Raw genomic sequence first — 16,675 nt, forward strand, 5'->3', positions numbered from 1 at the left:
GCGCCCCTGGCAGGGGCCCACTTCACCACCCCCTAGCTATAGCTCTGGAGGTGATGCAAACCAGGAATCTCTTGATTCATCACTGGGGGGGGGGGGCAATCCTATGGTAAGCTCTGCCAGGGTGAGCAGTTTAGGACACAGTGCATCTCAGGCTTAGGTGGCATTAAGCCCCCAAGCCCAGCTCAGCCAAAGATAACACCAGCACATTATTGAAATTAATGGGGCTTACTTATTAGTAGGCATGTACTAATGGTGCTTACTTACGGTGTAGACACACACTACACCAACTCTCAATTTAAGTGTTTGTCGCAGAGCATTAATGCTCTTTTATGTCAACTGTGAGACATAATTTCTTACAGACTGCCATTTAGGATAGGTTTATACATGGAAATCAGGGATGGGGGTGGGAATTCTTTAAGACTACTTAGTATTGCAATGGTAAAGTGTTCAGTAACTAAAATTCCAAATCCATTTGGAAGCTTGCTCCAGGGCAAATAAAACATAATTGGTTCCACCCCATATAAGTGCACATGAGAAAATTATTCTGATTGCAGTCTAACAATGTTGACACACTGAATGCATTCTTATAAGAAATCTTTCACAGTTTGTTGCCTGTTGTACACTGCCTAGAGAATAATAAAATTTATAGAAATGTGGAGCATTTTAAAGTCCAAGCACTGAGCAATTTGGGATGCAAAACCTCCGATCAGTGAAAGAATTATTTACTTGGAAGCTTTTATTGTCCTAAGTACTTCATAAATTCTCAGCTAGTTAAATGTATATTTAAAGTTACATCGTTAATGAAGCTGTATTCTCCTCCTCCTACTGTATCTTATGAATGCATGGCATTTTGAGGTCCTCTCATCAGCTTCATACAATAAATACCAAGGGAATCTGGAAATTCTTGTATGGTGTGTGTCTCACAATAGGAATACTCTCTCAGAATAGTTTACCTATGTTCACATTTTGATTCCAAGGGAAATGATGTCAAGTAACTGGCCTGATTTTGATTTATTGTTCTATAAATTAATCTGCAATTTATAAGAATCAAATCACTATTGTAGAGGTTAGCATAACCAATGCAGCTTAGTATACGTTACTGTAAACCCACAAGCATATATAAGACTGAATGCAAGTAGAAAGAACAGCCACGTCAAAACGTTTATGCCTTCTAATTAAATACCATGCTTCACAATGCAACACTATGCATATGTATTCAGTAGTAAATCTTGCTGAGTTGCATGGAACCTATTCCCTTGCAGGCACAGGTGCATAATGACCGTGGCAGGTGAAGGGAGGGCACAGGAGATTGGTATTGGGTTGGATTTGGCCACAACCTTATTAATTACAAGAAAGAGTAGATTTTGGTAAGGCATTGGGCATGTATCCTGCATCAGGCAGCCTGCCTGCTACCTGATAGGAACCTGGTAGGGTCAAACCTGTACTGGGGAGTCACCCCCAACATGGATTGGACACAACGACCCTGCACAGACCATCAGTGGGAGAGGTGTATTAGCCCACTGGTCCCCTAGGGGACTCCCGGACATTGTCAACCTCCTGGACCCCTCTAAAGGATCACCTCTGTGACCAAGGATCCAGCCAAATACCTCATCCGCTGCTACGGTGATGGCTGCTACGAGGTAGGCGAAAACCTATAAGCCAGCAAATTTGCTAGCAGGAGAAAAATCCTCCCTGGCCCCTAATACGGCGACCAAATTAACTATAGCAAGGTCCATAGGCAATGTGCCCACTCCTCCCCCCTCCCTCGGTGGGTCCCTAAAGACTGGGTGGAAAAATACCACAAACATCAGCCCAGGTGGTGGCCTACACCTGGCCACCCCCTTAAATAGGCTGGGGCTGGGCTGCAGCCCCAAGCCCCAGCCTCTGATTGGGTGAATGGGCACCGCCCATCCTGACCTGAGGGTTCAACACAGCCGGAGGTGGGCAGTGCCAGCCATCCCCTCCCCAGGCCGCGACTGGAAGGTGGCAACCTCCCTGAACCTACCATGGCCGCACCATGCAGCAACGGCCACCCACCCGGACTCCCAAGCGAGCAGATAAAGTAAGTATATGCAGGATTGCAGCCTTGGGGTTCATTCTGCTTTTTCATGTATGACCAGCAAGTTGAATTCATCCGGATGGGAAACAAGTTGTGCAACTCTCCATTACATTGTAGGTCTAGTGGCAGATTCCTAGGCACTGTTCCAGCATGCAGCCGATCTACCTTAGGTGTTAGCTGTGGAAAACAGCTGACAGTAACTTGTAGTGCTCAAGAGAGAAAGCATTGAAAAGGATGCTTAAGAAAGCTGAATGTACTCACCTAATTAACAGTGCAATTCTATGCATGTTTACTTGAAAGTAGGTCCTACAATGTTCAATGGAGCTTACTTCCAAGTACAGTGGTGCCTCGCTTAATGAATGCCCTGCTTAACGAAATTTCTGCTTAACGAACGGATTTTTCAAGTGGAGGTTGCCTCGCTAGACGAATTCGTTTTATGAAAAATTTGTCTAGCGAATCGCAGTTTCCCATAAGAATGCATTGAAATTCAATTAATGCGCTCCTATGGGCAAAAAAAATTCAAAAAAAAATTCAATGCATTCCTATTGTATGCATGGAGAGTATAAAAATAGTTGAGCTGGCCCTTTTCCTGCAGGGGATGATTTAGTAGAAATGTATTCTTATTTTACAATGGATTGTTTTAATCTTTGTACAGTAAACACAGCAACAAGGCAAACTATTGAATTATTCTTCAAAAACTGAGGATGGGGAATAATTCCATGCATAACACAAGACTTACTTGTCAAGCTGCCTGTCACAACAGATTGTTTCATTTCCTTAACATCATGGTGTACTTATTTGTGCTTGTTTTTGTAAACAAATATATTTCTTCCCATCTCGAGATCATTAACTAACTCATGCAATTGTTTTGCACCAGATAGTGGCGTTTCAGTAATATTATTCTTTGACAGATCAATCATGTTAGATATAACACTCATCCACTTTGTTCATTCGGGAGACATTGATCATGCTGTTTTCTATCTGGAATCTCTGAAAACATAGTTTTCTGAATACTCCATGGCCTTATGAAATAATTTCCAACTAATGATTCTCATTTTTTTCCTTCCATACTTTCTGAGATAGAGTCAGATCAATAGTGTGTTGAATACTTGTGTGTTGAAAAGAATGCTTAGAGGACACTCTTACAGCAAGTTCCATTAGGATGAGCAACTTAGGATGCAGTGGATCTCACACTCAGCCAGCAGATTCCCAGATCCGTTAGGCTCATTCAGCATTAAGACCCCAACTCCAGCTCAGCCAGCTGAGCCAAAGTTGGTGGAGAAAATGCTGGTGTAAGTCCACCCAAAAGGGTGTTCTGGGGTGTGGCATGGACAGGACCAAAGTGTGTGTGGGGGGGGGGGTACTTAGGCTGCATCCTTAGCCAGCTCAGCTAGGTCAAATCCTATGACCTGCATAGGGTACTGTTTTCACAGATTGTTTTCCCTTTGCAAGGCTTAGGAAGAGCAGCAATAGCAAAAGCCCTGCTGCTGAACGAGGTTTCACAGAATCATAAAATTGTACAGTTGGAAGGGACCACAAGGGTCATCTAGTCCAACCCCCTGCGGTGCAGTAATGTTTTTGTCCAATGTGGGGCTCAAACCCACGACCCTAAGAGTCTCATGCTCTATTGAGCGAGTCTGGTATAATTTTATGCCAACCTAATTTACACTGACTTGCTTTATGCCAACTTCTTGTGCACTGGGTTGCTCCTATAGCTGATTACTTAATCACAATCTATCTGATTCATTTGGTTGATTCAGTTTTAATAGATCTCCATGTAACTAAAACCCCATGAGAGTATGAAGAAAGTGTCACAGCATGATCTTACACATGATCTTACTTAGAAGTTCACTGAACTCAGAGGGCCTTACTCTCAAGAAAGTGGGTACAGTATGAAACCTAACGTGCTTTACATGTTAATACATGCCAAGACTCCCACTCATTGATAGGAGGAATTTTCGCTTTTGTTCACCAAAACAGAATAGCAGGGGGGGGGGGGAGTCATTCACGTTTCCAGCGAGATTGCATCTCTTGGGAGCTTTATGTACAATACCTAATAAGATTTAATTCTGCTTGGAATATACGCATTCAGAAAGCAGAGATAAGTTGCAAAACATAGTGACTGCACGCAGGACTTTTCAGGGGCTGCGCATTGATGAGAAAAGGTGTTAAAGATCAGGCTCACACACTGAATTATGAATGAGTCTCTATTCAGTTGAAAGAAAATGTCACCATACGTTTTATCAAGTGGTGTACTAAAGGCAGAGAAGTAAAACTCTTTGAAAACCCACAATCACCATGAAGCAACCACCAAATAGTGTATATTTTAAAATTCAACTAATAGCTTACTTCCTTGGGCCAATTATTAATAGCCTACAATCGTTTTCGTTAAGGGGACCAGTGATGTAGCTCAAAGTGGTGGCACTTGACTGCTGTTCATTGACACATTGCATTAATTTGCACTGAACCAGGCATTCCCTCACTGAGAGAAGCAAAGCTACAGGGAACCAGGCAGAGGGCCTTCTTGGTAGTGGCGCCCGCCCTGTGGAATGCTCTCCCATCAGATGTCAGAGAGATAAACAACTACCTGACATTTAGAAAACATCTGAAGGCAGCCCTGTTTAGGGAAGTTTTTAATGTGTGATATTTTAATCTATTTTAATCTCTGTTGGAAGCCGCCCAGAGTGGCTGGGGAAACCCAGCCGGATGGGCGGGGTACAAAATAATAAATTTGTTGTTGTTGTTGTTGTTGTTGTTGTTGTTGTTGTTGTTGTTGTTGTTGTTGTTGTATTTACATGCAAATGTAAATGTAGTGGGGAATCCTATGGCAAGATCCACCAGGATGAGCAACTGAGGATGCAGCTGATTTCCAGTAGTGTAATTTACTCATCCCAGCTCAGCCAGGGGTCTGCTGGCTAAACCAAGGCTGGTTGAAGTCACCTACCGGTAAAAGGGGTGTTATGACGTTGTGATGTGGATGAGACCAGAAAGGGTGAGGGGCCTCAGATCCTAGGTCTGTTCAACTCAGACATGTGACCTGGCAACCCCTCATAAAGCACTATTTTAAAGGCTCACTTTCCCTCTTCCAGGCTCAGGCAGAGGAGCCGTAGCTGAACAGGGTTTGGAAATTTTGTAACTTTATGCTGGCTTAATTTATAGCAACTTGCTTTATGCCAGCTCCTCCTGCATAGGATTGCTCTCTAAACCACTTTAGACTGCAAGTAAAGGTGGTGGGGATGCTACATTTAAAATGCTCCTTCTTATTGAAAATATTCTGCAAGGAAAATAATAATCTTGTACTCTACCGAGCAGGCTGGACTGGGTTTTGCCCTCTGATGCAATGGTGTTGTTTGTTATTAAGATATATATTTAAAAGTAGCACCCACAACCAGCAGTTTTTAATGGTTCAGACAGTCTATTCTACCCGTCAGAATCCTAGCACTTCAACTTCAGGCATATGTAGTTCCGGCCTTACAATTTGCTTTGGGTGAGAGAATGGGCTTGTATGACGTGCTGTAAATTTGTGTAAATTTGTCGCGCTTGCACTTTTTGCATAATATAATGTCTAGATTACAAGTAAATAAGAATGGTTAACGGTAAAAAAAAAAAGTGCTTTTCATTCATTTGCTTCTTGTATAGGTTGATTTTGCTACTTTTGCAGTGAATGTGTGGATATATTTCAATCTGCACAAGGGACTGCTATGATGTGTGTGTTGGAGTCTGTAAGTTTCAGCCATTTATAGCCTCTTAGCTCCAACCCTAACTCTCTGATAAACAGGGGGGGGGCAGGATTAGGTGAAGGCATCCCTCAGCTGAGCTTTGCTAGTTAGGGAGGGCTTTTGCTGTAACCCCACTATGCCCTCCAGGTGGCTGAGAAATTACTGCCAGCTGTGTTTTGCCAGTGTTTTGCAAAAGAGGACTTTGTGGGGATGTGGGTGGAGCAGATCCAGTCATGGAACCCCCAAGTGAAAAAAGGGGATGCGAACCACTTTCTACACTGACCAGCAGGGCCTTGGCTGAAACACAGGACCCACTATTAGGATGCCTTTGTCCATCATACTATTGTGGTCAAAAAATGGAATGGCTATGCAGATAAAACACAGGCTCTTTACAAAGGGAAGGGAGAGAGGGACAGAGAAAGTGGGATCAGAATGAACAACTATATTTGATTTTATTTATTTATTTATTTAAAAAAACCCTACATCTTTCTTGAAGTAGATGGTCACTAAGTTATTAGAAAGTGTTTAGAAGAGAGTCGTTTCATTTTGGGGATTCACCCCAGCCGAAAATAAAGCAGTTGCAGGCGAAGAGTGTGGAAAAAGAGGAGGAAGAAAATGCCTTTCAAAGAAACTTGCCAGATCAAGAAGATAACGTCCTAATGGTGTATTATTCAGAATGATAAAGAAGGGAAGTGTTCACAGGGAAGAAAAGACCACAGTTCAGGGCAGGAACGTCTGCCCATTCCAGTTCCTGGATTTAAAAGCATTTTTTGCTCTTTCATCCAAGCAGCAGCAGCAGCAGCAGCAGCAGCAAATGCCCTTTCATGAAGCAACCACACAAATAGAATCTTGTGCTGAACCTCACCAGAGGTTAATTCATCTGCCATGGGTTACAAACTGGAAGAATAGATTCTGTAACTGACTTTCAAAGCAAAGCTTCTTGTAGTTTAAATGGTGCAGGATGAGGCACAGTGTTTTACCATTATCCTATCATCATAACAATTGCTTGCTACTTTTGTATAGTTTACAGCTATTTACATTACAATAATGGTTAAAAGAAATCCTCCTGTTTCAGAACTCCTTCACAGGTGTTTAGGGATTTGAACCCTGGTCTCCCAGGTGCTAGTCCAGCACTCTAGTCACTATTCCACACTGGCTCTTCATGTTTGGAGTCCGAAAGATTTTTGTAAAACAACAACAAACCTGAAATGTCAATAACAAGCAACCCATTATACTTGATATAAGTAATATCAGTCTGTGGAACTATAAAGTACTTAAAAGCCTGCTTTTGGGAAGAAGAGAATCAATAAAAGGCAGAAGTTTTTCTCTGTGGGTTGTGAAAGACAGATATTGTATATGTGTGAAGGGCTCCTGTGGTATACCACAATTGTGACTTTCAACACTTCACTCAGTGTGTGGCTGTTCTGTTTGAGAGTCACTCACAAGCAGGCTGTTTATGTCTAGAAGTTCGGGTATTATCTTCCATTAAAGGAAGATAAATATATTTTTCTTCCAAATGCACACATACAAAATTATTTAAAAATAGAATAGGGGAAAATCTGTTCTAATAAGAAGCTCAGAAGCCATAGATCACTTTTAAAGCATCGTAATAGGAAGAGTTAGTAAAGGAATGATGTGCAACTCTTTGATATAAGCAGAGCTTCTAATAATTAAATCTATCAGAATAAAATGTATCTCCTTAATTTCATTTCAGATTTTATGGTCCCTCTCAAAGCAGTATTTCTCTGCTACAAAAATTAGGTGAGTAAATACTTTGTGAAAGTGCAGTGCTTTCAGAACTCCTAACTCCTCAATGTTGATGTTTTATATAATATCAGATTATTATTATTTTAGAAAACTAACATATTCTGGAATTCTAATATATTTCCACTTGCCAGGCTTCCACCAGGGACCTGGACAGAGCCATTCATGTCAAGTTGTGGGATTCTCATGCGTTCTACTCAAGGCAACTGAAGCACAGGATACTTCCCCAAAACAAATAAAGATAGCTTGAAGTAAATGGCCTAGAGCCTGGCAGGAGAGAAAGTTGCAGAACTTTGATGAGAAGCACTTGCAACCTGCTCCCTAGTGGTAAAAGGTAAAGGGACCCCTGACCGTTAGGTCCAGTTGCGGACGATTCTGGGGTTGCGGTGCTCATCTTGCTTTACTGGCCAAGGGAGCCGGCATACAGCTTCCGGGTCATGTGGCCAGCATGACTAAGCCGCTTCTGGCGAACCAGAGCAGCGCACAGAAACGCCATTTACCTTCCCGCCGGAGCAGTACCTATTTATCTACTTGCACTTTGACGTGCTTTCAAACTGCTAGGTTGGCAGGAGCAGGGACCGAGCAACGGGAGCTCACCCCGTCGCGGGGATTCGAACTGCCAACCTTCCGATCGGCAAGCCCTAGGCTCTGTAGTTTAACCCACAGTGCCACCCGCGTCCCTTTGTGCTCCCTAGTGGTAGCTGTGGGTAAATTGCATCATATCCAGAGTTGAGGCAAAATGAACACTGCTGGCAAAATTAAGGGAAGGCACCTACTGAACCATGAAAAACGTGGAATCATGAAAATAAGATTGGTGCTGCTGTTATTACCTTTGTAAACAGATTTGATTATTTTAAATAGAATTATAGACTTGTAGAGTTGGAAGGTACCCCAAGAGTCATTTAGTCCACTTGCCCAATGTAGGACTCGAACCCACAGCCCTGATATTACATGCTCTACCAACTGATCTATATCGAAAAGAACTAATTCCAATGACTTTAAATAAAATGTGTGTGTGTGTGTGTGTGTGTGTGTGTGTGTGTGTGAGAGAGAGAGAGAGAGAGAGAGAGAGAGAGAGAGAGGAATAATCATTTGTATACTTAATTCTGCTGAAAACCATGCCGTTCGTATTTTTTGAAGGAGGAGAAAGTTTAAATCATGACATTACGCAACGATTCAAACTGGGATGTCCAGCAAATGACATATTTAAAGGGACTGTTGAGACCTCTGATCTTTTTACGAAGTCATGTAAGGGTTGAGGCTATCAAGCTGGTCATCAGATCAAGAACTGCTTAATTTTCTCTTTCTATTATTTTTGGTACCTAGATTTCCCTACTTATATGCCTTAACATTGTACTTAGCAAACTTTCACCATATGGAATTTATAGAAAATATTTGACCTTAAACCACAACTGATGTTTGTTTATATTGCTAAAATTATGGGTTTATATCCATATCCTCTAAAGAGTATCTATAAAAGCCGCCGATTTTCACTGTGTTTAGCTATGCACAAAACAGAAAGAAAAATAACAAATGAAGATTTCCTCAGAGGTTTCGGAGCTGTACTTATAAGATCATTTAGTAAATTTACATTTTAGCTGACTGGTTAAATGTGACCATAAATTTATATAAAAAAATATTCTTTTGGAGGGAGAACAAAGTTGTGCAGTCAAAGCAGAACTGTCCATTTGAGCTATTCTCGAACATTTCAGCAGCACTTGATGCAGTGGAGCAATGCCAATTAGAAAGTCAACTATAGTTTATGGATGAATGGGCAATGTGAGATCGGACACAATGTCCTAGGAACTGAAGTATTAATTTTAGATATACTCAAAATATATGGACTACCATTCAAAAGTCATATATGCCTAATGCTATTTTTGTTTTTAGGTGTGCAATAAATTTATCATTAACAAGTATTGGATAAGTTCTGTGATGCAATGCAACTCTAATTTAGTCTCCTAAGCCTAAGAACCTCGTAATTCTATTTTGTCTGGCATTGTTTAGTAATAAAATAATAATAATAATAACAAATAGTTTATTTATACCCCACCCATCTGGCTGGGTTTCCCCAGCCACTCTGGGCAGCTCCCAACAGAATATTAAAAATAGAATCAAATGTGCCATAAAATAAGTGTATCTGGGGGTCAGGGAGCATACTTGCATCCAATACTATGCAAGCACAGCTAACAATTATGTTTTAGGAATAGTTAGAATGTGTGGGGGACCCCTAAAAGCCTGCCACCTATTGTTACTTTTCCAATAGATTCATACAAAGCATTTGCCTGCTCAGTAGGCACAGAGATTAAACTACAGCTGCGATTCATCCACTACTGTCTTGTGCACTTCAGCAAAGGAATGTGGAATGCCATTGTTGAGAGCTTTATAATTTTGCTGGCTTTTTGCTGTGACAAGATCGCATTAACCTATCGAAAATAGATTTTAAAAGGAGCTGGGCACATTTTATAGGTTCTAAATTATGGTTGAAATTTCTGGAAGTACATTTCTTACACCTACCCAGTTGCTAAAGTTGTGGCCACAGTAGCATCCTTTGCCATGCTGCTAACATACAAGTAATAAAACATAAAATGACTTGGGGGGAAAAATAGAATCAAACATTAAAAATAAAGCAACATGCATCACTACTGTCAGGGCTTTTTTTCAGCCAGAACTCAGTTCTGGCACCTCTCAAGTGGGCACCACTGTCATTGTAAGAGAACAAGGAAATTCTTCTAGAAAAAATATCACTGACTGTTGCTACTATACATCCCAGACCAACGGACCAGAGCACACCAGGCACTCCTGTCTTCCACTGCCTCCCACAGTTTGGTCAGACTCATGTTGGTAGCTTCGAGAACATTGTCCAACCATCTCGTCCTCTGTCGTCCCCTTCTCCTTGTGCCCTCCATCTTTCTCAACATCAGGGTCTTTTCCAGGGAGTCTTCTCTTCTCATGAGGTGGCCAAAGTATTGGAGACTCAAATTCAGTTTTTTCCAACTCTGCCAGATACTTAAACCCCTTTCATGCATCACATTTGTCCTGCTGCCTCTGTCCCTAACCTCCATAAGCTGAATGAAGATGTGAGGGAGGACCCACTTGGACCCATGGTGATACTGCACACAGTTATTTACTTATCCTGGTGGACCCTAACACTTTTTTTAATTTCACTTGTTCAGAACACTATAAAGAAGACTGATTTCATGAGCCATTAACTATTTTTCTTGTTACTTTCAAGCTGAGCACACAGATATAATTGTTTTTGTAATAGTTCTGTCATCTCACTTTAAGTGGACATAGTTTAAATGTGACTACTTTACTATAATTACTTTCTTCCTGAATCCACACAATATTAAACAACAGATATATGCAAACTGAGCAGATATGTACACAAGTGCATAGTCCTGTGCTGCCCAGCTATAGCAGATCTCAGTGGGGGGAGAAGCCAGCCAACCAGTCAAATCTCGGGGGGGGGGCGGTATTTGCCTGGAGTCAAAGTCTGCATGCAAGGTTCAGTCCAATCCTAAGGTTATCTCAGTTCATGTAGTCAGATGATCCGCGGGTCAAGAAAGTTGAGAGGCCAAGGTCACGAGAAGCAAGAAGCAGCAAGGTCTGGTGAGGAATGACAAATGTTGTTTCCAGCAACTGACTGAGGCTGGAAACCCTGCTTAAGAAAGCTGGAGCCAGCTGGTTCTCATCAGGAGCAAGAAGGCTGGTGGAGTCACTTCGCTTTCTGCTCCTCCAGGCTGCTGCTCAGCAGGTGAAGCTGACTCCAGGCCTATGACACTAAGGAGGATCAGAATCCTATCTACTAGTCTTGCTCTTAGGCTTCATGTATTAGTGCCCAGGAGCTGAAGCCCAATGGCCGTTGCTCTGATTGCAGGATCTGCGCTCTGTTACAGACTGCACAATTAAAGCTTATGTCTATAGGCTTCTAAAAACAAATTATCATCAACACATGGAGATTGAGGGGTGGCCATAGAATCATCGAGTTGTAGAGGACCTCGAGGATCATCCATTACAACCCCCTGCAATGCAGGAATATTCATACAGGGATTGAACCTGCAACCTTGGTGTTATCAGCACTCTGCTCTAACCAACTGAGCTATCCAGTGCTGAGTCAGTAGGTACAAACCTAACACCCACATACCTCACCCATGAACACACGAACACACGAACACACGCTTACATGATCTGCATGATTATTTTATCTATAATCTTTTTTCTATCAAGCTATTTTTTAAAGCACTGTAAAGAGACCTTATCAAAGTGTCAAAGAGTTTAGTACTGAAGTCCTAAAGTATCTGCCGTAGAATATTAGTTTCCAATGCTGGAATAATATCCCCACACCTCTAGTATAATGATCTGGTTTGTGATATTAAAGTCCATGCAGCATTTGGTGTGTGGAGTAGTTTGAGCACTTGCATGGTGTTGTGGCATGTCTCAAGTGATCAATTTTTACAAATGTTAGCCAACTGACTTTCCGAAGATCAAACAGAAATAGGTCCTGTGATTTCCCAAGAGCAGTCCACTAACTATGAGAAGCTATAACTCCCTGCTTTCCTATAACATTAATTTCACACACAAAATACAGTAGAATTTCCTGTATGCAAGTGTCTATATTGCATACAGTTATCTATTAAAGTCCTAGTGACAGGTGTTGTATCATACTAGAGCCACAATTCACCAAGCCCAGACACAATTAGACTGAAAACTGAAATAAATGTTCAGAAGAGAAATGAAACCAATATACTTTTGGGAATGGTCTGATTAAAGGAACATTCTGACTAAGGGGCATGTTCACACTGCGTGGTAATGTACATTCTGTGTGGGATGCAAGCATCTTAGGGGAGTGCTGTGCACATGATGTCAGCTCCGTGTTGCACTTGTCTCACACTATTTGTTGCTGTGAAAGACATTCTGTTGGTAGGGTTATAATCTGTTTTGTGCGAGAACGCAATTCTCATGCACTTGCCACACACATGTGCACACAAAGGAGTGCTTTTTCAGGTCACCTCCTCTTGGGGCAGACCTACTGATGTTGCAGGGACATAGCACTTCTCCTCACAATTTAACTTTTCTATGAATGAGAAAGGTAAAACAGAAAGCAATACAGACACTTAGCTCATCTTCAAACAGATTTATATCCTTTGGCTATCAGTATATACTGGTTTCCAGCCCCTATCTTTTAAAAGACTGCATTATAAACAACAACAAAAAAGAGGTCTGTGGAAAAAGTAATTGAGGGGATGAGTTAGCACTTCTGTGCACTAATTTGGAAGGACACCCACCTGCCTGTTCACAAAACATGGATAGTAGCTGATGCTTTAGATGTGTTGTGTTAAAGTGTGTACAAATGCAAAATGCTATGTACAAAAGTGCACTGTGGGGGAAAGCGACTTCTGGGCATTTCAAAAGCTACATGTGAACACAGCCTAAGGATGCACTTCTATCCCACTTACTTGGGAGAAAACCCTAATGGACAAACCAAGCCTTATTTCTGAGGAAACATACATAAAATTGGATTGCATGACTGTAGTCCATAGCATATTTACCTGGAAGATTGGAAAGCAGTGAATGTTGAAAAATGGTAATACTGGGTGTTAAGCTGATAGTTCCATAGGTTTCTGATGCAATCACCATTATGTACACCATTGGGAGCTACCACTGCTAGACCAATTCCAGGAGTAGTTTATGAAAATGACATTGATGTGTCACTTCTGCCTTCTTTGATGACAGAGTGTTTTGTTTTAGGTATCAACAATTTATTAAGATAATGTGACAATAACATAAATGAAAAAGAAAGATTATAAATAAAAGGAGAATGACAATGTAAGACTGCAAAACTACTGGGAGCAAAAGGCATAGACATTGACACAGTGTTGCCATCTACTTCCATAACTGCTACTTGGGCTTGAGAGATGGGAAGAATGAATAAAGATCACATTATAAAATGCAAAATTGTATTTCAGACACCATTTAGGAAATATCCAGTTTCTTCAAACTGCAAAATTAATTGTGAGATTTTTCCCTTGCACTTTCAGGTCTGTAAACACTGTTCTAATTACCGGTACGCACAGGCTCCAGTTCTGAAATCTCTGTTCTTGGCATAAACCATTTTAGTCACGCTTGTAAGTAGCAGAAGAGTACCTTGAGTTTGAAGTTTTAGAGAACTGAAGAGATAATTGTGACGTCTAGTCAATGTGAGAGACACTGGAACATTTCTGCCAAGTATGTGTCAGTTATTTATATAACTGTACCACTTTAAACCATTATCCCCCACTACTCACTTGCCATTTAATGCTGCCACACCGACTGTGCTTCTGGCAATAGACATGCTGGCTACAAATGTCCACTGCTGACTTTGGGGGTCCCACCTCTCGACTGTGTTCAGATAGCTCCAACCATCATGGCCTCCAACTGCATAAATTGGCCCTTCGAGAACAGTAACTCCTAGAAAGAGAGGAAGAAGATAGCAATATATCCAACAAATGAAAGGCCAGCTCTGTAAAGGCTAACATGCATGGACCAGTCAAAGAGGTCAATCTGCTTCTCATATGGCAGTAAACTCCTACGTGACAGCATGTGGGGCTCCCAGAGGAAAGCTGGCTGGACAATCCTTGCCTGAAGGGACTGTGTGAACTGACAGTTCCACTGGAATGATGCACAGGTAGCCACCAATATTTGCATGGCAGTGGCAGCACTCTTGCAAAAGTTGCATGGGGTCCATTTGATGTAAGAACTAGGTGGGAAACTGGCAAGCAGGACAACAACAACAACAACAACAACAACAACACACAACAGCTTACCTGGTTTCAGATCTCCCAGAAACTGGTATTCAGAGGCATACTGCCTCCGACAGTGGAGGCAGAACATAGCCATCATGGCTAGCAGCTGCTGCTAACCTTATCCTCCACTAATTTGTATAACTCTCTTTTAAAGGCATCCATGTTGGTGGCGACCACCCTCCCCCCAAGTATGAAGATGCACCTTCTTTTATCTGTCCTGAGTCTTCCAACATTCAGATTCCTTGGATGTTCATGAGGACTAGTGTTAAGAGAGAGGGAGAAAAACTTTTCTCTATCCACTTTCCCCCTGCCTTGTTGACACTCTCAAAGAACCCTAACTGGCTCGAGAGATGAGACTTAATCCTCTCTCCTCCTCCTGCCCTCAAAGGACTTCCCCTTTCCCCCCTTTTCATAGCTGCCAAGTTATCCCTTTTTTAAAGGGATTTTCCCTTATGCTGAATAGGCTTCCTCGCGAGAAAAGGGAAAACTTGGCAGCTATGCCCCTTTTACTTTCGACTGAAAAAGAAAGGGGCAAGGAAGTTGCAGGAAGGGCTGTGTAGCAGCAAGGGGAGGATGCACACACCACAGCAGGAGTAGGGGTAGGCGAGATACCTGACTCAAAAGGGGTCTAGCCCACCTTGAAATGCAGCCAAGCATGAGAGAGTTAAAATGCCAAGCCCCTGCAAAGTCTCATGCCATCTCTAGTAAGAACCTATGATTTGTCTTACTGGATCAGACCCAAGTCTATCCAGGCAAGCATTCCGTTTCCAACAGGGAACTTCTGGGCACACACAATCAAGGCATGAAGGAGAGGGTCTTCCCCTGTTCTCTCCCCACACCATCAGAGATTTCTTACTCTTGTAGAATGGTGTTTCGTTCAGCTTTCATGGCTAGTAACCTTTGATGTGTGCCCCCCCCCCGCCACGCCAAGCCCAACATAATTATTCAAATTGTAGCAGCTGCATGCATAGCAACCACATTCTCACATCTTGTCTTTTTTCCACAGTGAAAGTCCACCTGCAACCCCAGTGACAGCTTCTCGTGCTCCAGCACAGCTCATAAGAGGGCTGCCATGGGCATTGGTTCTTGGGCTTGCAGAAAAATAGTATACCTGAGATATATTGCTCATTTTCAGACTTCAGAACTCTTGACCTATCTTAAACAATTCCAGGTTTTGTAATGTTAATAGCATTGGTGATTTTAAGTGTTTCTCAAACATCTCTCCTTCAGATAGTGGAAGATGGATTTTCTGAAGCAGAACAGTAGCTTGAGAAAGACAAACTGTTTCAAAGATAGCAAAGGCTAAAAGTCCTCTTTTTGAATGAACTTTTCGGTTCATTTCTTTTAATAGCTAGAACTCAATTTATTTTTAAGTAGTCTGTAGTGAAATGTCAGACTGTTGTTCCTATTAGCACATGGTAGCACCTCTGTTCTAAGGCCAAAAGTGCAAAATTCTATATAAATTGTATTTTTTTTCTAGTAGGTGCACCTGAATGTGGGACAGTCTCTTGGGATTAAACACTGCTAGCTGCCTTGACAAATTCTACCTAATGTGATGATTCAGCATTTAGCCATACCCATACCTTTTGGCAGTTAATTTATACCTGGGACCTGGAAGATGTTTTTTTATTAGAGGTTTATTCAAATTATTAGAAGTTGTCTGCTGAATATTCTACACAGTATACAGCTGCACACTGAGTTGGACACCATATTAATGTAGCAATATACTTCTCCCTGCAAAGATCATAAAATTGTTCATGATCAAAGCACATGGACTAGTAGTTGAGAAACTGAGATCACCTGAGTTCTGTTGCAGAGCTTTACTCTGCAAAGGAAAACTGCATAATAATTCATGGCATAGCATGCACTCTGCATGGAGACATTCATATATATTTTTTCCTGCGTAATTCACTGAGGTTTAGTACTTGCTCTAGCCTTTCATCAAATGTAAAATAAGAAATGGCTGTATCTGAGATTCAACCTTTTATTGTCATGGTTTCGCATATCAATTTTAAAAGTCGTAAGGTTATTGTCCAATATGTGTATCGAACTCCTATTTCTATGCCTTTTTTTTTACTTCACCAAATGGGCTTTAAAGTATTCCATTGACTCAGAAAGCAGATGCCATTGCTGAAACAATATATCTGAATTATTTTAATTACAATTGTAGGGTTTCACATTTTTCTGGAGCCGACATTAAAATTCCCTTGACAATGCTATGTTCATCTGAGTTTTGTTCTCCTAGATGGCAAAATGCTTGTTGTTCTCTTAATATTCTTCTCACAGCTCTCTGGAGGCATTGGTCAACATAGATAGAGCATGGACCCCCAACTCATATCTAAACCATC

The 16,675-nt window shown here is 41.6% G+C and overlaps 1 protein-coding gene across 1 annotated transcript in view; it reads right to left on the bottom strand.

Annotated features, from left to right (window-relative positions):
* Positions 1-16,675, bottom strand: part of KLHL1 (kelch like family member 1) — a 125,573-nt gene that overhangs the window by 11,953 nt on the left and 96,945 nt on the right. The window contains exon 8 of the mRNA XM_088667464.1: positions 13,830-13,992. Coding sequence (XP_088523590.1) covers positions 13,830-13,992 — 163 coding nt within the window. The remainder of the gene's footprint in view (positions 1-13,829; positions 13,993-16,675) is intronic.

Source organism: Zootoca vivipara, chromosome 4 (genome assembly GCF_965207765.1).
Source record: "Zootoca vivipara chromosome 4, rZooViv2.hap1.1, whole genome shotgun sequence".
NCBI lineage: Eukaryota > Metazoa > Chordata > Lepidosauria > Squamata > Lacertidae > Zootoca > Zootoca vivipara.